General features: G+C 40.2%; 1 protein-coding gene across 3 annotated transcripts in view; it reads right to left on the bottom strand.

The window, feature by feature from the left end:
* Nucleotides 1-24,862, bottom strand: part of HAT1 (histone acetyltransferase 1) — a 52,231-nt gene that overhangs the window by 26,503 nt on the left and 866 nt on the right. Inside the window, exons 1-4 of one of the 3 annotated variants that reach the window (XM_073305834.1) lie at nucleotides 15,727-15,789; nucleotides 11,767-11,846; nucleotides 9,411-9,482; nucleotides 1,960-2,035 (exon numbers count right to left, since the gene is read on the bottom strand). In XM_073305834.1, coding sequence (XP_073161935.1) covers nucleotides 1,960-2,035; nucleotides 9,411-9,471 — 137 coding nt within the window. In that variant the 5' untranslated portion in view covers nucleotides 9,472-9,482; nucleotides 11,767-11,846; nucleotides 15,727-15,789. Of the gene's footprint in view, nucleotides 1-1,959; nucleotides 2,036-9,410; nucleotides 9,483-11,766; nucleotides 11,847-15,726; nucleotides 15,829-24,862 lie in introns of those variants that run through there. The other 2 variants (XM_073305832.1, XM_073305833.1) reach the window with 2 other exon arrangements.

Genomic DNA, 24,862 nt, shown 5'->3' with positions numbered 1-24,862 from the left:
CCCAGAAGATCACTGGCACAAGGTCTATGAGAATTTCTATTCATGAATAGAGAAATACACTTTGTTTCTGGAAAACAGTTCTACTTACAGTGGCACAAGTGTTACTGGATTACTTACAAACCAATATTGACAGTTTTTATTTTCCCATGTTTATTTAGGAAAAAGTGACATTTCATTCATATTTTCCCTGAAAGGTAACAGGCCTTCAAAATTGATAGCAGCAGTTTTGGAAATAATATTTCTAGTGCAAGGGAATCACTTTAAATGGACAGATTGGAAAGTTCTCATAACAGCATTGAGAAGTGAGATTGTTAGTAATAAACTGAAATAGTTAATAGTTGTAAAGTTGATAACTTATTATGGTTGGTTAATGTATAGAGACCATTTCAAAATCTGATCTTTTTAAGGATGCTCTTTAAGGAATCTCAGAAATTAGAAAAGAAAAATCCTTACTACATCTAGTACACCACTATGTCAATACAGGATTATTACACATAATACATTTTTATTTATAATGGACAGACTGGTAATCAGTACTGTATTAAAAATGAGTGAAATCCTGGCCCTATTGAAGCAAATAACAAAACTCCTGCTGACTCTTTTGGGGCTAAAAATTCATCTAATGCAGAAGTTTTATTTTTAAACTGAAATATACAGACACGCATTAGGACACAGACTACGGTTTCTATATTTTGTGTAGGTATAAGTTGACATACAGTAGATTCCACTTAATAGCAGCCTAGATATTTACAACTTCTGGTTAATAGTAACATTTTGCCAGAAACCAATCCCATCCCACTGACTAATTTTAATGGGATTTGGATTATTGGACAATTATTATGCCACTTATTAAAACAATATTTTTGGAAGAAAGGCCCAAGTTGCAGACAGGTTTGCAAGAGTGAAGCCAGGGAAGGAAGTGCTGGGACATGCCTTCCTTGTTTGCAGCCCCACTAAGCTGGCTGAAGCCGGTGCTCAGCCTGTCCCACTGTTTCTTTCTGGGGCAGCAACCTTGCAAAATCTGCCTGCACATAGGAACTGCAGAGGAGGTAAGGTACTGCAGGCTGAGAGGGGAGGCTATGGCCAGGGCAGTAGCAGCAAGGAGAGGCTACAGCCCAGATACCAGAGCTGCATGGTACCACTCCTCATGCTTTTTGGGCTGTACCCTGCCTGGGGACTGCACCCAGGGAAGAAAGCACTGGGACTTTTCGAGCCCTGACCTCTGGAATGCAGGGAGAAGTACCATGTGGCTCCATGTCCCTCCAGAACCCTCACAGATAGCCCAGACATCTGAGCTACAGCCCCACACCCCACAGGCAGGTTTTTCAGGACTGCAGCCAGGGAAGCCAGATCCCAGTGCTTCATTCTCTGACTGCAGCCTCACAAACCTGCTTTCCACTTATCAGCAATTAACAGATAATGGGAACTTTTTCCTAGCAACCCAGCAGTAGCTAATAAGGGGAATCTACTGTATTTGAGAAAATACTCTCCTGAATTTTAACAGTCCATGTGTTAAAAGGAGGGATCTGGATTGAAACTAAAACCTAATGTGTACAGATGTGATTTAAAAAAAAAAAAAGATTAAGAAACTAAAATGTAGTTAGCTAGCAGTGGTACACAAGTACCTATATGAGTTTGGCACACACTAATGTGGAAGTCACCTAATAGGATTTGGAACTGTTCTATGAACAGAATTCCCTTTGAAGTAAATGGCAATTTTGATTGCATTCTTCAACAATCTGACAAAATTTCTACAAAAAAAAAAGTGACTACAGTTCCAAACTGTCAGATGACCATTGAGGTATCTTTCTTACCACATCAAGACATTTAAGTATTTTCTTGTATGATTTTAAAAAGTGATTTAAAAAAATACATTTCCTATTTTCTAAAACTAGAACAAAAATGACCTCTTCCTTCAAGTCCTATTCATTTGTCCTGACATTTGATTAGATAACTTACTCATCCCCGAACACTTGATGGCTGTATTCTGGATTAAATGTTGTGCTGTCATCTTCCAGATCCTCAGGAAAACGAACTGAAAAGAAAATGGGCATAATTTTACTGTAAGCAACAAGGAACCGTGATTTGTCAACGCAATTTTTTTTGTAATTTGTTTTAAAATACTGTAGATGCCACACCAGTTTAACACCCATTTTCTCATTGTGGTCAGACAACTTTATTTGCCGTGGTGCGCAAGAAAAATTCTAACAGTTCTGAGAATTCTTTGTGGTTCTGTTCATAATTTAAAAATATCTACAGGCAGGGTGGATAAAAAAAAATCAATGATTTAAAAAAAAAAATTGGATTTTTTTCAATCGGATTTTTTAATTTAAATTGGATTATTTTGATAAAATGCTTTTTGAGGACAAACCTATCTAAAAATAGTTTTAATTAAAATATCTTTGAGCTATAATGTATCTCATCATGGAATAGGGATTATAAATTTTAATTCAATAGTATGAGACAATTTATTCATGTAACGGTTGAGATAAGTTTTGTAAATGAGTTCCAATAGTTCATGGATTAAGGATCCAATCTTATGGAGTTCCAGGGGCTTCTGTATAGATTATTTAGGATAATCTTGCCATCTACTCAATGGGACTCAGTGCTCAATCTAGAAGATACCATCAGAGATGCTTAGTTTTGCAGTTATCACACTGTGGATTTGGGGCTCCAGAAATAGACAGACAAAAAAATAAGTAGAGAGGTTAGAAATAACAGACCTCAACCCTATTGTCCCCCCACAAATTTGTGTACACAGTCAATCCCTTACCTCTCTCTAAAAGTGCGAAGTTTCAAAAAGTTCAGTGAAGAGAAGATTGCTGGGAATGGAATAGATCCGGAGAAGTCCGGAGATAAATGTGAAAAGGGAGGGACAGGCAATAGAAACAAAAATTAAACTGAGCAGCATATTCCAGAAGTGTTGAGGTCTTTCTGAGTGTAGTCTTCACTGATTTGAGATCTACCATACCGTTCTCTCACTAGAAGGGAAAACATATAATGGCAGCAGGCCATAAGAGACCCAGTTTGGGAATATTTTAACAAAGTTCCTCTACCTGCAAAATGCAAACACTGCCAACAAAGAAATGCAAGGCCTGGTCACCCACATGAAACAAATGTCATGAGAAGTGTTCCTTCTCAGGAGGAAGCTGTGTTGAAGATGATGAAAGGAACATGTCTGAACATACAGGATCTTCAGGTTGGTAAACTTTTTTATTTCATACTTCTTTCTTAAGGACTGGCAGTCTTCCTTCTGGACTATTTTTGAATTCTCACGTTTGAGCAAAAAAATATAGTTGTTACTCTATGGTACTATCATTTTAGATGCAGTTGTGATACAAAATAAATAGCTGAAATAGACATATCTTCCTTTTACAATTTCACCTTTGAAGTAGTACAGAGTGTCAGTGAATGCAATGAGTAATACTAAATGAGCAGTATAGTTATTATCACCAAATAACTGCATTGACTTATTTTGTTTAGGAGAATCCATCCTCAACAAACAGGATTCTGAAGACTATCCACCTTCAAGATCACCATCATTTTCTATAGTTTCAGAGTTATCTCCAATTATAGTGTTTCAGTCACATCATGTATGTCACATAGCCACAGTATATATCACCTGTGGCAAAAAGGAAAAAAAAAATGTCCATCATCCAGAAACAACCATAGATAAGTTTGTGATAAGAACCAGCAGATTGCCCAGTTTGTTTATGCAACAAACTCTCCTTTCTGTATGACAGAGAACCTACACGTCATTAACATGGTTCAGTCATTAAGACCAGGATACAGTCCACACAACAGAGCAGATGGTGCAGGCAAATTGCTGGATAATGTGTATGAAAAAGAAATTGAGCAGTGTACAAAAGGTCTAGAGGGTGAAATTGTTAACCTGAGTCTTGATGGGTGGAGCAACGTCCACAATGATCCTGTTGTACGTACTTGTGTGGCAACAGAAGAAGGGAATGTCTTCCTTACAGAAACAATTGATACATCAGGAAATGCAGACAGACAGCAGAATACTTACAAGTAGCAGCAGTAAAAGCTATAACAAACTGGGGGGGAAAAAAAAGATTTAAATGTCTAGTACACAGCTTGGTCACAGACAATGCTGAAAACGTATCCAACATGAGAAGAAATTTAGAAGAGAGTCCCAAGCTAACATATAGTTGCAGTGCTCACTTGATGCCCCTCCTAGCCAAAGACTTCAGTGTTCCAGAAATAAAGGCTAATGTTGTTGAAATTGCAAAATAATTCCAAAATAACCACTTTGCAGCAGCTGCTCTGAAAAAAGTGGGAGGAACCAAGCTAACTCTCCCACAAGACATGCAAAACTCAATAGTGTTTTCAGCACTATATCAAGAACTGGCCTAATCTGATGACAGTTTGTGAAGAAAATCATGACAAAATAGATGGCACTGTCACAGGCAAAGTTCTCAACATTGGTCTTCAGAGAAATGTTGAACACATCCTGAGTAACCTGAAGCCTATTTCTGTAGCCTTGAACAAAATGCAGGGAAATTGCTGATGGTGTTGAAATTTGGAAGGAACCGAGTGAGATCTTAAAAAGAGAAATATGCAATGACAGAGTTAAATTACAAGCATTAAACAAACGAATGGGACAAGCACTATCTCTAGCTCATTTTCTTGCAAATATTCTCAATACTCGATACCAGGGTCAAACCTTAACTGCTGAAGAAGAGGAGTTGGCGGCTCTGACATGGACATCCAGTAATCATCCCTCCATAATGCCAACTACAATAAACTTCAGAGCTGAGGGTGAACCATTCAAGACATATATGTTTGCTGATGATGTTTTAAAGAAAGTCACACCAGTGACCTAGTGGAAGTACTTAAGCACTTGGATTCAGAGACTGCTGAAGTGATAATCTCACTTTTAACAGCAGTAGCTTCTTCTGCCAGTATAGAAAGAATATTCATTCCAAACTGAAAAATTGTTTGGGACCTGAAAAAGCAGGAAAGCTTGTTTTTCTTTTCCAGATTACGAACAAACAGGAAAATGAAGGTGAAGACAACTGAGTTAACTGCAGAAGCCAGTATTTTAAGTTTCTCATGTTGACCTGGCTGACAAAGCCAATTTTTTTTTTTTTAATATTTCATTTAACTATTTTAGTTAAACAATTTTAACAAAAACAAATCTGATTTTAAAAAACTTGAATGTTTAACTAAATTCAAAATCATATGCTTGTTTTGTTAAAATATTATATGTTTTAAGTGTCTGTCTGGTGATGTTCTTATCCTAATACAGCATGGCAAGAAAATCCTCCAAATTATTACTGATTAACCTGTTGAATTAGAGATGGTTCACCTCCCAATGACTTCATAAATATCTGCTTCAATTACCTTTAGTAAATGAAATAACCAAACAATGATTCATTTTCTGACATAGCTGTAAAACTAATCTGAAAAGTTTTCAAAATAAATCACTTAAAAAATGTATAGTGTGTACCTTCTAAAAATGAAACTTACATCTGAGTTGTGAAGAATATGTATTAACGTTATAACAACCAACAAGAATGCACTTTTATCTAGAAATCTTCCTGACTAGTGATTTAAATCAAATCCACCCTGTCTACAGGCAAGCTGTAACACCATTAAAGCTGGAAAGAAGAAGTTAGTTTACACAACCATTTGTTTGTAGTATATTTTCATAAGGGCAATATTCAGAAGATTTTTTCATCTAGTGGTAGTTCTAGAATGCTAGTAAACCTTGCTAATGCTACACTAACAATTTCCCAGGAGGCCTGTTATTCACTGATTTCCTACCCCGCAACAATTAGCAAGCAAAGACAATACAAAACAAGGACACCACATTAAAATATGAACAATGCACATTTCGTATCATTTGTAGTTTAGTTGTATTTATGCTTCATACTGTCCATGAGAAAAGAAATCTTTGCACTGTGAATCTTCACTACATCTGCTTTTACATTTTTATTAAGAGCAGCACAATCACTGCTTTGCATAGATAAGTTTTGCAGGTCACCAATGTTCTGTAGTACCAAAGTACACACAATCAAAATTATACCTCTAGGTTTTTACTGTACTTTCAGGACATATGGTTAAGTGACAAAGTTTCATTTTCATCCGTTAATAGTGTTATGCATTCAAAATAAATCTGTTATTTAAAATGTTTAACAAATTGAGATCTCTACTGAGAAATTGATATATTTTCAAACTTATGTATGTAATCATTAAAATAGAACATCACTGTGGTCACTATATAAAATTACAGACGGGGGCAATCCCATAGAAGCCAAATCAATCTACCGATCTCTTTGCACATATAAGCATATATGTAACATTGCTCCCCCACTCTGTCAGTCTTCTCTGTACTTGTGAATAAGCAAAGTATACAGTCAGTTGCAAGTGATTCAAATAATGCAGCAAGGAGTAGAGAGATCCTGTTATGTGCTAGGTCTAATGCTTCTATCACTTAATGAGATGAAAACCAGAACACACATGTAAGCAAAAAAATTGCACCAGTCCTGAGACTATTTTAACTGATTATACTGACTTTGTTAATCTCAATAAACAGGTTACTTATTTATTTTTCAGCAATATAAAAATGTTCACCATAGATGCATCTACACAAATGCAATAGCTTACTAAAGCTGTGTTTTATTCACACTGTGGAGTAATTGCAGTTACTCTATAGTTAAGGTTACAACAGTGTTTCCACCATAAGCCTGCTTCGCCTTAATATTAGTAGGCGAAGTCTAAGGTTGAGGTAGAATTTTTCTGGAAAACTGTGAATGATTAGGATAAGGGGCTTCTGATTTTCAACACCTCAAAAACAATAGTCTTTTCAGAGTTCTAGAAGTCAACACATTTTGCATCACTTTACTGCCCCCTTTTTAGACATTTAACAATATCTTCTATGATGGAAAAACATGTAATAGGGCATAATGTGAAAAGCTAGCAATTGCAGAAATCATTGTAAAAATACGTTTATATCCAGTGTGTTAAAATATATACTTGTACAGTAAAATATGATAAAGATGTAACTGACGGGAAAAAAATAAGTTCTTGCCTCATCCAATTTCGGATTCCTGTGACTTCCATGGAAGTTCTTTCCTACATTTCTGAAAACTCTACAAGTATCTACTACACTCACATTAAAAAAAATAAAAATCAGTTAAATGAAGTTTTGTAAAAGTATAAAGTGTGCAGTGGTCAATATATGCATTACAATGGCAGTTTGCCTATACCTTTAGGTAAGGGGAGGCCGTTCAAGAAATTATAAATTGTATATTTGATTGGTGTATGATAATGAATACACGTTTAGTGTTTACACATGTATGCAATGTTGCAGAGTTAAGCTTGTTATTGGAACCTTCATTTTTGCATTTCCTGCCTGCTGTCAAATATATAACTTTACAGCTGCTTAATGCATCTTTCTACATTTAAAATGAGAAAGCTAAGGTGTAAACAAAGAAGGAAGAAATGCAAACGAGGAGTTTCCAGATAGAGAAAGCAGTCCCCGCACCTACAATAGCAAAAAGGGACAGAAAGGCAACCATTGCTAGATTCAGAAAGCAAATACACAGAACTTGCCTGAGGCAAGCCCATGAAGAGTTTTAATAAGACAAAGCACTTTTGAAATGAGTGAGGGTCCATAAAAGGTGATGTACTCCTACTTCTTTGTACACATGCAGGAAAAACAAACTACATTTTCGAGGAGGAGGGAGACGCTGCAAAGACATGCAAGGAATAGAAGTGGTTGATCCTTAGGATCCTCTTCAGTCTCAAGTTGGAAGAGGAGAATAAAACAGAAAAGGAAGACTAGAATATGGAGATATTAATTAATTTTAGGGGGACGATTTGAGATTTTTTCATATTCATGTAATAGCTCATTTAATTGGTAGCCAAAATTCAAATACACCCCATTATTTCCATCCCTTTTGAAAAATGTAAGAGGAAATGACAGATTGTCTCACAACACAAAAGTGAAAATTAAATCCCTGTAAAACATGATATTTTCAAGAAAGTATATGTAAAACAATATTTTTTTAATCTGAGGAAAATGGTTTTACAAATCCAATATTTAAAGCTTTAAACTACTTCAATTAGAACAAAATTTTGGCTTACAAGTTTTTAAATTGAGTTCATATTATGAATTCAATTTTAATTATAGATTAAATCAGCTTATTAAATGCTCATCTTCTCCAAAAGAGAGAGAGAATGAATGTTTCTTTATTGTTTAATTTTTCTACTTTAGAGTAAGCGTTCTCTTTTCTTTCCCACTAACCTGGAGTATTACACATACTCTTGGTCTTCAAAGCAATACTCTCCTACCCTGAAAGTCAAACACTAGTTTGATATTAGCTCTCTTTCAGTATTCTGAAGATTGCTGTTGCTCCTCTTCCAAACTTAGGCCCCCCTCTTAGTACCTTTCAACTATGCAATTCGGTCATATCAGAGGAGCACTTACTCGCAGGTGGAAAAATTTAAAGTTACAAAGATATGGTTTATTCTTCTCCTATTGCAAAAAATTTTATTGACACTGATAGGCTTGTTCAAGTTAAATTATGTTGCGTCCACATCCAGCAGAGTTCTAAAGTTCTTTTTTGCATTTTAGATGTTGTTTAGGTAAATTCACTATGGTGAAACCCAGAATTGCAGATATTTTCATTCAGATTTCCCCTCCCCCCAAAAGTTCTCATTAAAAACTCTTAAACCATCGAGAAAGTCAATGAAAATGAGAGAGACTATTTATGGAGTATTTTCTTTCAGACCACAACCAGGATTTCATACTATTTTACTAAGTAGCAAGAATGCAAGATCCCTTTTCTGGAAAAAGTAATTTAAAGAATTAACGGATAGTACAAAATTAATGCATAATTGGATATTTGATACTGTGCAACTGAAAAAATACACAGTTGAGTAATACTAATTTTTTCACTAAATCCACTGAGAGGTCAAAGGTACCCTCAAGAGAGCTGAAATACCAAAGACATGGAAGGAAAGGAAGAACTAGAAGAACAGAACTGCTGTGTCCTTTCCCTCCCAGTATTATCAGCATGTACTGAATGCCACATAAAAATAAGGGATGGGGCAATTTCAGCATATCACTAATTTTAATGTAGGTTTACTGAAGCGCCGAAACCAACTAAAGGATCATTCAACACACATTATGGGGAGGTGGGACTCACTTTTTTTGCATGAGTCCTTCAGTGACTATTTCTATACTGGTGTACTTTATCTCCACTGAGCCAAGGGAACTAGACATTGTTAAACTACACTTATATTTACACTTCATGCAGTGTATGGTGAATAGAAGAAAGTGAACAAACTTTTACTGGACAAACTTTAAATATCAAGCAATGGTTCTAAAATACTTGGTAACATACTGCAGTATCAAATGCAAAGACTTGAAAACAAATTACCTAATTTCAGTTGAATTGCTTCATTTGTATTACACTTGAACTCAGCCAACTTCTTCTCCATAGCACTGAGCCCTGGGAAAAAAAGTTTATGCAAATCATTATTTAAACTACATACTGCCACAATCCAAGGGAACATGTTTAAAACAATAAGGTTCTCATTTAAACTTTACAGAAGTAAAGAAATAAATACACATCAAAAACACTTCAATTTGTCTCTTTTCATATGTGGGTTCTCATTTTCAAACAGGACCCTTTAGAGATGTAACTAAATGTTATGTAAATCTACAATATATAGAGAGTAATTACACACAGAATTACTCTGTGCATCAGAGTGGCAAGAACCATTTAGAGGGTACAGAAATACCCTAGTTCATATTTTTTGAATAAGGGGCTACCATTTTTTACAATTAAAAAATACAGTCCTCTTAGTAATGCAAACAAGTCAGCTAAAATATTTCTGGTTTTGGGGGTTTGTTTGTTTGTTTTTAAACAATAAAGAGAACTGACATTTTGTAAAAATTAAAAAAAAAAATTCCTGGCAAAGAACTTGTATGTTAAATTTCATCCAGTAGTAAATATGCTACTGGCTGAAATTTAAAATACTGTACAAGTTCTTTGCCAAGAATTATTTTTCCAAAATGTTGTCAAGTTCATTTTGGAACACTGATGTTACAAATAGAAATATTGTGAAGATTTTCCTGACAAGAGTTGCATCAGCAGATACCGAAAAGTATGAAACTTCACATTAAACAGGAACTATTAGCAGCTATGCATTATTTTTTGTTACATTTGTTTTTTATTTAAAAGTTGAGCTGCTAAGGAAGAAAAAATATTTATATTATGTAGCACTAGAAGCTCCAACCAGGATTGGGGCCTGATTATGCCAGGTGCTAAACAAGTACATATGAAAATATGGTCCATGATTCTTCAGGTTGTCTGAGAAAGCACAGGTTTCTTCCTGCTTATTTTTTGCTTTAGTAATTCAGGTCTAGTCTGCATTATTTTTCCAGGAAGACTAGAAGTTAACATAAGTACCAAAAATGAGACACTTAAGCAACAGAGTGGTGAGATTTTTAATCAGACTGTTTAAAGATGTATTTTGTTGTACTGTTAACACCTTTTTAAACTCAACTGTCTTATAAACCTGCAAAGAAAGATGCATGTTAAATATTCAGATGAGTTTGTTTTTTAAGTTGCTGGTGTTCCTTTAATAAAATTACATCCTTTGTACCTAGCAACACCTGTATTCTTACATCAGTTTTTGGACAGTTTACATGTACTTGTATTAATTAGGCCTGGTCTACACTTAAAATTTAGGTTGACATAGCCAAGTCACTTAGGAGGTAAAAATCCACACTCCTCGGCGAGGGAGCTATGCTGACATACCCTGCCACCATGCACTGAAAAATGTGTCTGTTGGACAAATAGTAGTTAAAAGCTGTGTGGCCTCCATTCTTTACGTAAGCACAAAAGCCTCATACAGAGAATAGCTAAACCAACAGTTTTTAAAAGTACTATACTGTAGTAGAAGTGGTTTCATATGCTAATTTACACCAGCTGTATATACTTATTTAAATGCACATAACCACGAATCAAGAAATATCAGACATGGCTTCGTGGCATGATGTTGAATCAATACTTTCCTGTAGGTTCCTTTGTATTTCTCTCAAGTTTCAGTTTCAGACTGGATTTGATGCATTTTATGAAATAGGAGTACGACAATAGTAAAAGAATACTGAAGCACTGACATGGATCTTATTTTATATAAATAGATCAGTAACTGCATAAGCCAAAAATCTTGAAAATTTAGTTAGTAATCAATAATTATTTGAAACAAAAGACCAAAACGTGAAAGGCGTGTGCCCTGGGGAGAGAGAACTACGCCACTAAGGGGGACTTCTCATGGACTATTGATTACACCAAAGGCTTAAAAAGTGTGTTTTAGCACCTGGGCTTTATTACACTGGGAAGCAGTCACTCAAAGAGATTGGAAGTAGGGTGGGTAACCAGTTGAATATGACAGGTTTCAGAGTAGCAGCCGTGTTAGTCTGTATTTGCAAAAAGAAAAGGAGTACTAGTGGCACCTTAGAGACTAACAAATTTATTTGAGCATAAGCTTTTGTGAACTACAGCTCACTTCATCCACTATATTTTCCACTGAATGCATCCGATGAAGAGAGCTGTAGCTCACGAGAGCTTATGCTCAAAAAAATTTGTTAGTCTCTAAGGTGCCACTAGTATTCCTTTTCTTCAGTTGAATATGAGCTCTCAGTACAATGCTGTGGCCAAAAGGGCTAATGTGATCCTTGGATACATGGACAAGGGAATCTTGAGTAGGAGCAAGAGGTTATTTTACCTCTGTATTTGGTACTGGTGCAACCACTGCTAGAATACTGTGTCCATTTCTGGTGTCCACAAGTCAAGAAGGTTGATAAACTGGAGAGGGTTCAGAGAAGAGCCAACAGATTAAAGCAGAAGTGCTCAAACTATGGGTCGGGACCCCAAAGTGGGTTGCAACCCCATTTTAATGGGGTCGCCACCAGGCTGACTTAAGACTTGCTGGGGTCCAGGACCAAAGCCAAAGCCCAAGGGTAGTGGGGCTAAGGTTACAAGCCCTCTACCTGGGGCTGGAGCCCTTAGGCTTGGGCCCCCTGGCCTGGGCAGTGGGTTTTGGACCCCACCCGGGGCAGCGGGGCTTGGGCGGGCTCAGGCTTCAGTTCCCCCTCCTGGGGCCCTGTAGTAATTTTTGTTGTCAGAAGATGGTGGTGGTGCAATGAAGTTTGAGAACCCCTGGATTAAAGGATTACGCGACATGTTTTATAGTGACAGACTCAAGGAGCTCAGTCTATTTAGCTAAACAAAGAGAAAACGGAGGGGTGACTTGATTACAATTTGTAAGTACCTACAGGAACAAATATTTGATGATGGGCTCTTCAATTTCACAGAGAAGGGTATAACATGATCTGATGGGTGGAAGCCGAAGATAGATAAATTCAGACTGGAAATAAGAAGTTAAGTTTTATCACTGAAGGTACTTAAATCACTGGAACAATTTACCAAGGGTCATGGTGGAGTCTCCATCACTGGCAATTTTAAAATCAAGATTGGATATTTTTCTGAAAGCTATGCTCTAGGAATTATTTGGAGGAAGTACTATGGCCTGTGTTACACAGGAGGTCAGACTACATGATCGCAGTGGTCCCTTCTGGCATTGGAATCTATGACTTCAGTAACTCTGCCAGAGGTTATGGGTCTATTACAGGAGCAGGTGGGTGAGGTTATTTAGCCTGCAACGTGTAGGTAGTCAGATTAGATCAGTGGTCCTCAACCTGTGGCCCGATCAGCACATAGCTGCAGTCCACGTGACATCCTCAGGGCCATACACGTAGCATTGGATATGACCAACAATGGTAAATAGGTTGAGAACCACTGGACTAGATGATCATGGTGGTCTCTTCTGGCCATAAAGGCTATGAGTTATATATTTCAGAACCTAATGCTGTTGTTATGAGATAGTGGGTGGCTTTTCTTCCTCCTAGTTTTTAAGTCTGTGCATCACATTGCACTAGTGTTAATAAAATGACCCAATATTATAGAGACAGAGGATATGAACCTCTCCAGGGTGGACTGATTTAAAATCACCAATTTTAATCAAAATTTCATCTTTTTCTGCATTTGTACTATTTTGAGGAAAAATAATTCAAGATGTCAATTTTCATTGGTTTATAATCATTAATACATAATATAGCCTCTACACTAAACCTGGTGCTGCTTTTCACTAGCCCGGAGGATACACTCTACTACAAAACTTACATATATTTTTCAGATTCTTAATGTTTACATTTTTATTGTGTGAGCAAATGAGGAGTTTCTTATCTATTTGATTTTTTGTTTTTCCACTTATGATTTGTGTCAAGCTAAATTTGGATGGAAACTATAATTAAAAATGCACAAAAACATATTCAAGTTTTTTTATTAGTTCAGTTGAGCTACCTTAAATGTGCTGAATACATAAGAAATAAATGTATCAAACCTTGCCTTTAAACTAATATATTAAACAAAGGCAGTATTGTCTGTACTTAGTGAACTGAACTGATCTGTGGTCTGCATGATCTTCAATATTTTAGAACAAGTAAGTCTCAGTCTCTCACACCTCATTTTTATTTAGACTGAAAGAAGAAAACTGCTGTTTTTTCGACTCCCAATCAATGTCTCAACGTTGCATGGACTACTCATTCAGCTGAACAAACAGAAATGAAGAAAATATTCTCTCCACACCTGGAGAAGAGGCTATTGCTGTCCAGAGCAGGTTTAACACTTCACAAACTGTTTCCAGGTGGTTAGCTATTGACTTCCACCAGTTCAGTGGCTTTACTTTCTTTACAACTTCAGAAGCAAACGTACTGCTTGAATATGATTTTTTTAAATTTAAATTATTTTAATAGATTGTACTAAGTTTAGGCATAAGCTGTCAATTTCAAATTTAATTTTAAATAGTTTTTTTTAAATGTACTTATTGTAAATTTAAAAAATCAAAAATAAATCAGTTTAAGTTACCATTTTTCTCCACTCCACCTAACAGGAGCAAATCTACACACACTAATCTCAGTCAATAGGGCATGGACAAAGATGCCCACTCCCACTGAAACGTGTTGAAAAAGTTGAGAGAAGGTAACACACAGGAGAGAAGCTATTGGACGAAAGGATGAGGAGAGAGGTGCTGGTAGGCTAAACAAAAACAATTTAAGTGATTAAAAAAGCTTCTCCATCTCAATAAATCAGGGTTTTACTACCTTGCACTTTGAAAAACTAGTAGGGCTATGATATCACGTTGTTCAAAGAGTCCTAAGACAGACCAGCCCTTAATTTCTAATGTAAAGTACAAGCTAACACATTTGAAAAAAGGTGTCATGCATTCAGAAAAATCATGAAGAAAAAAGGGCACAAGTGCAATTGTTTTTCTTTTGCAAGTCACCACTAACCTTGAACTGAGTAGTTTACCGATAGAACTTCAGAAAAGTCTGCCTAACTCTCAAAGCATTCAATAATGTGCAAAAAATAATTCCCAAACATTAGTTAACTTCTGATATCTAGTTACCTATGCATCTCACACATTTCTAGTGCACCCATCATAGTATCTAGTCAAATGCACTTGACTTTATACAGGACAATGGACTAAAATAAAGGAAGTTTCTAAACCACATTATTTACAGGCCACAGCTTTACAAAGTTTAAAAAGTAAATTTTTGAAGTTTTTTAGACCCATCTCATAAATCAGCTGAAGTTTGCACAAAAGATTTTGCAGTTTAATTCGTTTCTGGGGATCCATAAAATTAGCATAAGCATGTTCAAAGGAGAGTTGGTACTTAAAGGAAAAATTTGCTACTATCCTATCCAGACCATCTGTAAAGGTGTTTTTTATTGACTTAAACAGGCTGCTGTGTATTTAAGAATTGGGCAGACACCTGAAACTGGACATAGCTCACAGGTGCGAATGTATCCTTGGCCGGGACCTATAGAGCAGAGCCACTGCGGAGTCATGTTCCCTTGTTCTTCCCCAGAAGCAGGGTGCAGACACCCCGTGAAGAGTCTCATCGGCTCGTAATGAGAAAAGGAGGACTTGTGGCACTTTAGAGACTAACCAATTTATTTGAGCATAAGCTTTCGTGAGCTACAGCTCACTTCATCGGATCCGTAGCTGTAGCTCACGAAAGCTTATGATGCATCCGATGAAGTGAGCTGTAGCTCACGAAGCTCATGCTCAAATAAATTGGTTAGTCTCTAAGGTGCCACACGTACTCCTCTTCTTTTTGCAAATACAGATTAACACGGCTGTGGCTCCTAATGAGAGAGTCTTCTGGGCTCTGCTTCGCGGTAAGCGCGTCCCTTCCCACGCCTCCTTACCACACTGCGACCCGGATCCCCTCGGAGCGGCCAAGCCAGGCCGGGTCGCAGCGAGGGGAAGAGACAGGAGCAGCAGGACACAAGGAGCCGCTTTCCGGGAGACCCAAGCTCCGAGGGACGGGGCAGGCGGCGTGACAGGCACTAGGCACCGCAGCCCGGGGACTGGCAAACACGCCGTTGGCAGCTCCCCCAAACAGCGGGGTGAGGGCGGACGGCGGGAGCTGCCGGTCCCCCCCTTCCCCGCGGGGAGCAGGAAGCCCCTCCACAGCCGCAAGCAGCGGCACCGGGGAGGCCCCTATACTCCTGGGCCGCAGGACAGGCCGAGGGAAAGCCGGGGTCCCTCCCTGCACCGCGCTCGGCGAAGCCGCGACAGAGCCTAGGGCCACAGCTCGCTTCCGCCGCCACAACTTACCCGCCATTTGGGAGCAGCGGCAGCAGCCAAGTCACCCGGACACAGACCGAATCAACCCGCGCGCCCACACACCGGACGTGAGCACATAACCACGCGCTTCCGCTCGCCGACAGCTACGGTGCGCAAAGGGGGGAAGGAAACAGGCGGCTACAGATAGTGCGCATGCTCTGTACACTCCAGTGGCATGGTAACGAACTGTCCCTTGTTATTGGAGACGCTGGGTTTTTTACAGAGTTAGTGGCTCATTTGCATAAGCCCGCCTCCCTCTAATCTCCATCTTCCCCCTCCTCCCCCCGATTCAAGTCCTCCAGCTCCCTGCCAGCCCAGGGCCTGTTGCCTAATCCCCGTGGCTTGGCCTGCTCCCAGCTCCTGGCTCTCTTGGTCCCTGTGGCTTCAGCTCCATGCTAGGGGACGCTCATGTAGAGAAGGGCTGCCAGCTGTCTAATGGCACAAACCCAACCCCCCCTGCCCCACCCCTGCCCAGAGGACACGCCCCTTCACCGCCCCCTCTCTGACGTCCCGCCCCCCTTCTCTCCATCCTTCCTCCCTCTGCAGCGTGCTCTCGCCCATCCTCACTGGGCTGGGGGTTGGAGTGTGGGAGGGGGTGCAGGCTCTGGGCTGGGGGGTGGGATGTAGGAGGCAGTGCGGGCTCAGGGAGGGAGTTTGGGTACAGGAGAGGCTCCGGGTTGGGGCCGAGGGGTTTGGAGTGTGGGAGGGAGTGTGGGGTGTGGAAGGAGGCTCAGGACCGGGGCAGCAGGTTGGGCTGCAGGAGGGGTTTGGGGTGCAGGCTCTGGGAGGAAGTTTGGGCATGGGAGGGGGCTTAGGGCTGGGGTAGAGGGATGGGGTGTGGGAAGGGGAATGGAGTGCAGGCTCTGCCCAGTTGGTGCTTACCTCGGACAGCTCCCGGAAGCGACCAGCATGTCTGGCTTCTAGGCTCGGGGTGACCAGGCAGCTCTGCGTGCTGCCCCTGCCAGCAGGCACTGCCCCCCGCAGCTCCCATTATCTCTGGTGACTGGCCAATGGGAGCTGCAGAGTCACTGCTCCAGATGGGGGCAGTGCACAGAGACCCTTGGCTGCCCCTGTGCCTAGGAGCCAGAGGGATGTGCCGGTCACTTCCGGGAACCTGCCTTACACCCACCGCGCTATCGACTGGACTTTTAGCGGCCTATTAAAATCTCCCGGATTGGTTTCAGTAGCCACTGGGAGATTGATTCCGATTCCAGGAGACTCCTGGACAATCTGGGAGGGTTGGCAGCCCTAATGTACAGTGCTCAGCCCTATACAGCCCTGGTTTTGGCTGGAGATGCTGTAGTACAGATATGGTGTCTAGCTGGTTCTGCCTCTTTGTGCCTGTCACTCCCTCAGGCTGTCTCCACACTTACACCAACATCCTAGTGTGTTTTCTTCCTCTCTCGGTAGTCTTCTCCAAACATGGTTCTCTCAATTCCCATTCTCTCCACCCTATGCCCTCTGATTTGGAACCTCTTTTTGATGCTCTTTGCTTTCTCCTTTCCTCTTTCTTATTGTGGACACCAGACTCCCCTTCCAATACCTTCCATTCCTAACAGTTTCACACCCTTCCACTAAGGCTGTTTTTCTAGGCTGCTTATTCACTACCTTCTGTTCCCGTTCTGTCACTGCTGAGACATTCGTGAAATACACTACCTCTATTTAAAGAAATATTTTTTAAAAAGTTATGGCACAGTTTTTCTATTATTTAATATTTCTATATTCAAAACCTGCATATTCAGGTGAAAAAAAATTACTTAACAGATATGCCATGGTCACAGTGTTAGTTACACCTCTGCCCCCTTCCTGGTCTTTGAATGTACCCCCTCAGATGTTAGGTTTCATGCCTTTACCTATCCTGGGGTGGATTTGCATAGTTTTCCCACTCCTACACTGGATCTTGGGCTACACAGTGTCCTGTGCACAACTCCTCACATGGAACAGACATCTCTTATATGTGTTTCCACCAATTCTTACCCTGAGGTCTGACTGAGTTCGGGCACCTATAGTCTTCGTTTCAGGAGTGTATGACCAGTGGTACACATTGATCAGGCAAGTCTTCTTAAAATCAAAGTACTGTTTATTTTAGCAAAAGGAATAGAGCTTTTAGGGGAAGAAAAAGGATTTTTAATATAAAAAAAGTATTCATGCATCTATTCTTAACTAAAGTCTTATCACCCTCTGATGGTAACCTAGTCAGGCCTAACTTCTTCAGGCACCTTCAGCAGCGTGTTGTGTGTCTCAGTCAGGTTCCTCTGAACAAGTTTCCCTCTCCTCAGAGACGGTCCTGTCTCATACTGCCAGAGTTCTTCTGTGTTCATGGACCTATCCTGGCTAAAACCAGTTTTGTAGGTTGGCTGGAAAGGAGGCAAAACTCAAGCTAACAGTTCTTCAAATAGTGACCCTATAGGTGCATGTCCCTGTGCTTCAGATTGGAGATTTTTGGTAGTAGTATCCATTTGGCCTGCATGTGCACTCTCCCCATCTCACGCTGTGCTCTGTTGCTAAATAGTGTTTTGCGGGCAAACCGTCCTCAGTTCCTTCTCAACTACCCTTGGCCTGAGACTGAGCCTTAGCAAGCCCATTGATAGAGATTCTTCTTAATAATTTTTTTCCTTAGTAGTAATACAACTTCAGTTAGTTAATGTTAGTGTTAATAATTTCTTTTTTTAATTTCATTCATATATATTATTATTTTGCTTATAGTATAAATTATATTTCCCTAGTTCTTCCCATTCAGAAAGTGAGCCCTAAAAAGGGTATGCGCAGCTCTCCCCAAGTTTAAACATTGTCTCTTCTGTTGGGAAGCCATTCCTGTCAGCAACGGCAATTCCTGCTGCATTCGCTGCCTCAGAGACGGACACCTGCCTCAGAAGTACATGTTTTGTCTCAAATTAAAGGCAAGAACAGAAAGAGTCATGAGCTGAAATTAAGACTACTCATGATGGAAATTCAGTCTGACCTGCCTCTGACCCCAGAGCCCAGGACCCCCCCTTTTGACAGCAGTCGCCATTGAGACCGATCCCGTCAACATCGTCCATTCAACACTCTCCAGTGGCTTCATAGAGGAAATCCTTAGACTTCTCTCAGAAAGTCTCAAAGAAGTGGGCCACAAGTTCCCCAAGCAGGAAATCGGCCAAGAGAAAGAGGTCTTAGGCATGGTCGATAACTTCAGTACCGACAGACACACAATTAGGTACTTATGAAGCTGCAGAATCCTCCGGTACCGATACCACCAGTAAGCCCAAAGACCCTATGAGGGCAGGCTCAGGCAGAATAGTCCCATCAGTGGAAAGGTGCAGCAAAGAAAGATGCAGCTCCTCTAAAAACAGCACTGATGGAGGCTTATACACAATCAGTGCCAAGTACATCAGCACCGTAAAAGATTACGACGATGCCTGTTGGCCATTCCTCGGAGTGCAGAGGGCCTCCAATACAGATGGCTATCTCCATTTCAATGGCACTCTTATGACCTCAATGACACTGATGGCTATTCCATCACTGCAGGAATTTCAGTTCCCCAAAGACTTGATGGTCTCGGAGATGACTGAATCACCATTACCAGACACCGACATAACTGAGGTACGGATTACACCCAGGTCTCTGGATTTACATGTGGTACCAGGACAGTCTATTCCACCATCCATGACTGCTTCACCCTGATCCGACAACGACAATGATGGGGATGACTTATATTGATTGTCAATCCAGAGCTCTCCATTGCAACACCAGGGAGCTAGCCAGGTGGAAACTCATGTTCCTTCAATCTACTGCCAGAGTAGAAGAGACAGTTGGTATGGACACCCTTGGGTGCCCCTGTCCATGCCATTTCCACAACCTCAGTGGCCACCTGGGTGGCATATAGACAACAATTTTCAAGAAACTCTAGCATCATTCAGAGAGAGAGAGAAAGATGATCTACATCATTCTCAATAGCCAGACCTCCTGATCCTCAAGAGGAGAGCTTTGAGGAACAGGAGGAGAGACTAGACAAGGAAGCCACTCTGGTGACCAACATTTCCTCATCATCTCCTGACAAGGCAGCCATGTCTCCTCTGCCAACAAAAGCAGATGACTTCAAGCAGTTTCAAGACCTCTTTAAGAGGGTAGTGGATTCCCTTCAAATCCCACTCAAAGAAGTCAAAGAGTCACAGCAGAAACTACTTGACATCCTGCAGACGTTGCCATCAGCCATAATTACACTCCCCATAAATGAGGTGCTGCTTGATCCAGTGAAAACTATATGGCAGACACCAGCCAAATACCCCTGATGTCCAAAACGGCAGACAAGAAATATTATGTGCCCTTTAAACACATGGACTTTTTGTTTTCTCACCCATCCCCAAATTCACTGGTTGTCGAACCTGTTAATGAACATAACAGACAGCACCATGCTAAAATGACACCATATGACAAAGACTGGAAATGTCTGGATTTATTTGGATATAAATCATATTCTTTAGCAACCTTATAGTTTAGGGTTGCTAACTATCAAGCCCTCATGGCAAAATATAACCACATCAATGATTCCAATTTAAATGCCTTTATTGAACATCTCCCATTGGATCAGAAAGAGTATAGATAGACCTGTTCACTACAGCCACAGCCAAGAACTGTAAGACTAGGGCCACTTGCTTGCTTCTACACCTCTCTATGAAAACTGCATTCCTAGTGGCCATCACATCTGCTCAGAGAGTGGGAGAGATAGGGGCCCTAATGGCATATTCCCCCCACTTTATGATTTTCTTCAAGGACAAGATCTTTGAGACCACATCCCAAATTCCTACCACAAATACCTTCAGTCTTCCACATAAATCAATGTATTCACCCTTCCAGCATTCTTTCCCAAACAATATGGGATAGAAGGGAGGCAACACTGCACACGTTTGACGTCAGGAGAGCATTAGCCTTCTATTTGGAAAGGACTGAGCCTTTCCGAAAATCTCTCCCTTGCAGACAGATCTAAGGGATCCCAAATAGCTAAGCAGAGACGCTCTAGATGGATATTGGAATGCATTAACTACTGCTATTGCATGCATGATGTACAACCCCCCTCGGGAGACCAAATTCATTCTACAAAATCTTTGTCCGCTTCCATAGCCTTCCTCAATAATGTTCCAGTCACAGAAATATGCAGAGCAGTGACTTGCTCATACATTTGCTAACATTATGCAATCACTCATGATTCAGCATCTGATGTGATTTTTGGTTTCACCATATTATCATCAATATTGGACTCAGCTCCAAAGCCCCACCCCTCCATTAGGGACACTGCCCTAGAGTACCTAGAATAAAACACACATAGGGACACTATTCAAAGAAGAAGAAAAGTTTACTCACCTTGTGCAGTAACTGAGGTTCTTGAAGATGTGTGTGTGATGGGTTGGGTCACAGAAACCCCCTTGGGACTGCCACCTGATGTGCTGGGACCTCTGAGCCCATTTTCCCTGCCAGCTTGGGACTTCAGTACCTTGCCTTGTTTGAGCCAGACACACTTGCCTGCTGCAAACACAGATCCAAGTCTGAACCATGTCCCCCGCAAGCTGCAGGCTTAACTGAAAACAGCTTAAGAAGTGCTTCTGTCTCCAGCACTCAGATACCCAGCTCCCAAACCCCAAATAAATCCATTTTACCCTGTATAAAGCTTATACAGGGTAAACTCATAAATTGTTCGCCCTCTGTAACACCGATAGGGAGATATGCACAGCTGTTTGCCCCTCCCCCCACGTATTAATACTTACTCAGGGTTCATTAATAAATAAAATGTGATTTTATTAAATACAAAAGTAGGATTTAAGTGGTTCCAAGTAATAATAGATAGAACAAAGTAAATTACCGAACAAAATAAAATAAAACACGCAAGTCTAAGCCTAATACAGTAGGAAACAATGCAGGTAAATCTCACCCTCAGAGATGTTCCAATAAGCTTCTTTGACAGACTAGCCTCCTTCTAGTCTGGGCCCAATCCTTTCCCCGGTACAGTCCTTGTTCCAGATCAGGTGGTAGCTAGGGATTTCTCATGACTGCAGCCCCTTTGTTCTGTTCCACCCCCTTATACATCTTTTGCACAACGCGAAAATCCTTTGTCCCTCTCTGGGTTCCCACCCCTCCTTCTAAATGGAAAAGCACCAGGTTTATGATGGATTCCAGTACCAGGTGACATAGTCACATGTCCTGTGAGATCCCAAGCCTTCATTCTTCCCACCTGACTCACAGGAAGGCTTGTAAGTAAACAGAGCCATCTACAGTCAATTGTCCTGGTTAATGGGAGCCATCAAGATTCCAAACCACCATTAATGGCCCACACTTTGCATAATTACAATAGGACCTCAGAGTTATATTTCATGTTTCTAGTTTTAGATACAAGAATGATACATTCATACAAACAGGATGAATACATGCAGAAGAACATAACCTTTGCACAGAGATGTTACATGGCATATCTAGCATAAAATATATTCCAGTTATGTCATATTTACCTTCATAAGCATATTTCTATAAAGCATTATGGGGTGCAACATCACAACGGGTTCCCCCTAGGATGCCACTGGGAACTGGGGTACCACTGAGCCGCCTGACCCTGCAGCCTGGACTCCCTTTCACACTGTGGTGATGTGATAAATTGCCACGCTCTCTAAGCTTGCTCTTTTACCAACATACACACAAATAGGGACACACCAAACTGCAGCTTCACACATAGATGCTGAGATCAGCTCTGCATCGGATGGCTCAGCTAAGGCACCTCTCAGATGCTAAGGCATGCATCCCCCCTGGAGTGCAAACCCAAAATTATACTGTCTTGTGCTGCACAGGGAATTGTACAGTAAGGTCATAAAATTCACCCCCTCCCTCTATGTGGAGAAAGAGATACAACAGCTTTCTACCCCAAGTTATAATTTCCACACACTGGTTTTAGACAAAACAAACCAAGTTTATTAACTACAAAAGATAGATTTTACATGATTACAAGTGATAGCAAACAGATCAAAGCAAATTACCTTAGAAAATAAAAAAACCCACAAACTGAGCTTAACACGCTAGATAGGTAAAATAAGAATTAGCAATTTCTCACCCTGAGTGATAAACAGGCTGGCTGTCTTAAGACACAAACTGCCTTGGTTTTCCCAGGTTTTCATACACAGACTAAAAATCCCTCTAGCCTGGGACTATCACTTCCCACAGTTCAGTCTTTGCACCTTAGGTGTTTCCAGGTGGGTTGTTGTAGAGAGAGTGAGGTACCATCATGATGTCATTTCCCCCCTTTTATATCTTCTTCCCACTTGCTCAAAAGCTCTTTTGCTGTGACCTGGGTCAAACAGTTCCCATTTGACCCAGTTCCATGTGTAGTGCTGTCTCTGAGAGGTTTCTATCGTACACGATCCCTGGGGTAATCCTTGAGTTTGTGTACATTTCCTCAATAAACCATTACCATTGTTTGGCCTTTTTACTGTTGTACCTGAAAGGCTCCTTGTGGGTGTTTTCAACCTCAAGACATGTTTCAGTAACACATACATAGCCAAACTTCATAATTTCACATACGACGATAGCACATACAATCCAATGAGATATTACTGTCTAGCAGATCAAGACTTTTAGAGTAATACCTCACAAGGTATACTTTGTACAAAACATATCCTAATTACATTACATTGGTAAATATTGGGGTTCCCAGGTGTCATAGTGTGTCCCTATGGGTGCTCCACTACCCGCATTCCTCCCTTCTGCTTCAGAGTTCTTATATATGAGCTCTGAGGTAGAGAAGGAACTGAGGGCAGTTAGCTTGCACAGCCGGATATAGCAACAGAGCACAGCGTGAGATGGGGAGAGCACATGTGCGAGCCAAACAGACACTGCTACCAAAAATCTCTGATTTGAGGCGCAGGGATCCGAAGACACCCAGAATGGAGCACCCACAGGGACACATCTTGAAGAACCTCAGTTACTGCAAAAAGTGAGTAACCTGTTCTGGCCCTGTCCCTTACAACTCTCAAGTGTTTGCTGAGAAGTGACTATCTATCTTGAGCCATTACTTTCCCTTCTCTGACTTGTTCACCTAGATAGCCCTCTTGAGTTATCCTAAAATATTAATACAGTAAACATTCTAATAACTAGGTCAACATACAGTGTTTATAAATTATTACAGAGCAGCTCCAAATCTGACACAAGGTATATTAGCACAACTGATGTGAGGGGGAAAATGTAATGTGCCTACATTATTTTAATCTAATCTAATCTGAGATTACAAAAACTATTATGCATTAAAATAATTATATGGTTATTGCATGGTAATGAACTAAAAGTGGGCTGTGGGAATTTGTCATTGAGCTGTAGCCTGACAAAGTTCCACTCTACCATAAAAGTAAAAGTAAATCTACTTTTTCAATTACCCTTATATCACAGCAGAGGACCTATGGCTTTATCACACTGTTTATAAACCCCAAACTCCTATCTACTGTAGTTGGAAATATTTGCGTGTATCTTATCAGGGGTTAAAAAAGCAGCAGTCATATATGCTTTGCAAAGAGATCTTATTGGTCACTTTGAAATTTTTATATGGCAAAATCAAAAGTGCATTATTCTCAAACATTTGGTTCCCAAACGCAGATTGTGAACAAGCTGTCCAAACATAGTGCCATTGTCTCCCTCCTTGAGAATGAGAAGCCTGCATATTTCTTTCAAGTTTAAAGATAGCCAGGCAGCATTGCCTAGTATTTAAAGCACAGGACAGCTTCTAACCAGAAGCTTCTGAATTCCAATCACAACTCCACTGATTACTTTGTGTCTCCATTTCCCCATCCATAAAATGGGGATAATAATATTTATCTGCCTTGCATGGATCATGTTGCTAGGATTTATTAGTTTAGGGGCCAAATATACCACTTGACGTAAACAGGTGTAATTACATTGGTCTTCAATGGAGTTGCTGCACCTGGTTATGCCAGTAATGAATTTGTGCAGCATTTTACAGATATGAAATGCTACTAAATATAAGTAGTAATTATAATTGCTGGAACTATACATGCAACATAATAACAATAATTAGAGCTGGCAAAAAGATTTTTTTGGGGATGGGCAGTTTTTGTCAAAAGTTCAAGTTTTTTTTACTAGATCTACTTATACTGTGATT

Source organism: Lepidochelys kempii, chromosome 11, assembly GCF_965140265.1.
Source record: "Lepidochelys kempii isolate rLepKem1 chromosome 11, rLepKem1.hap2, whole genome shotgun sequence".
Classification (NCBI taxonomy): domain Eukaryota; kingdom Metazoa; phylum Chordata; order Testudines; family Cheloniidae; genus Lepidochelys; species Lepidochelys kempii.
This window is presented reverse-complemented; position numbering and strand designations above follow the sequence as displayed.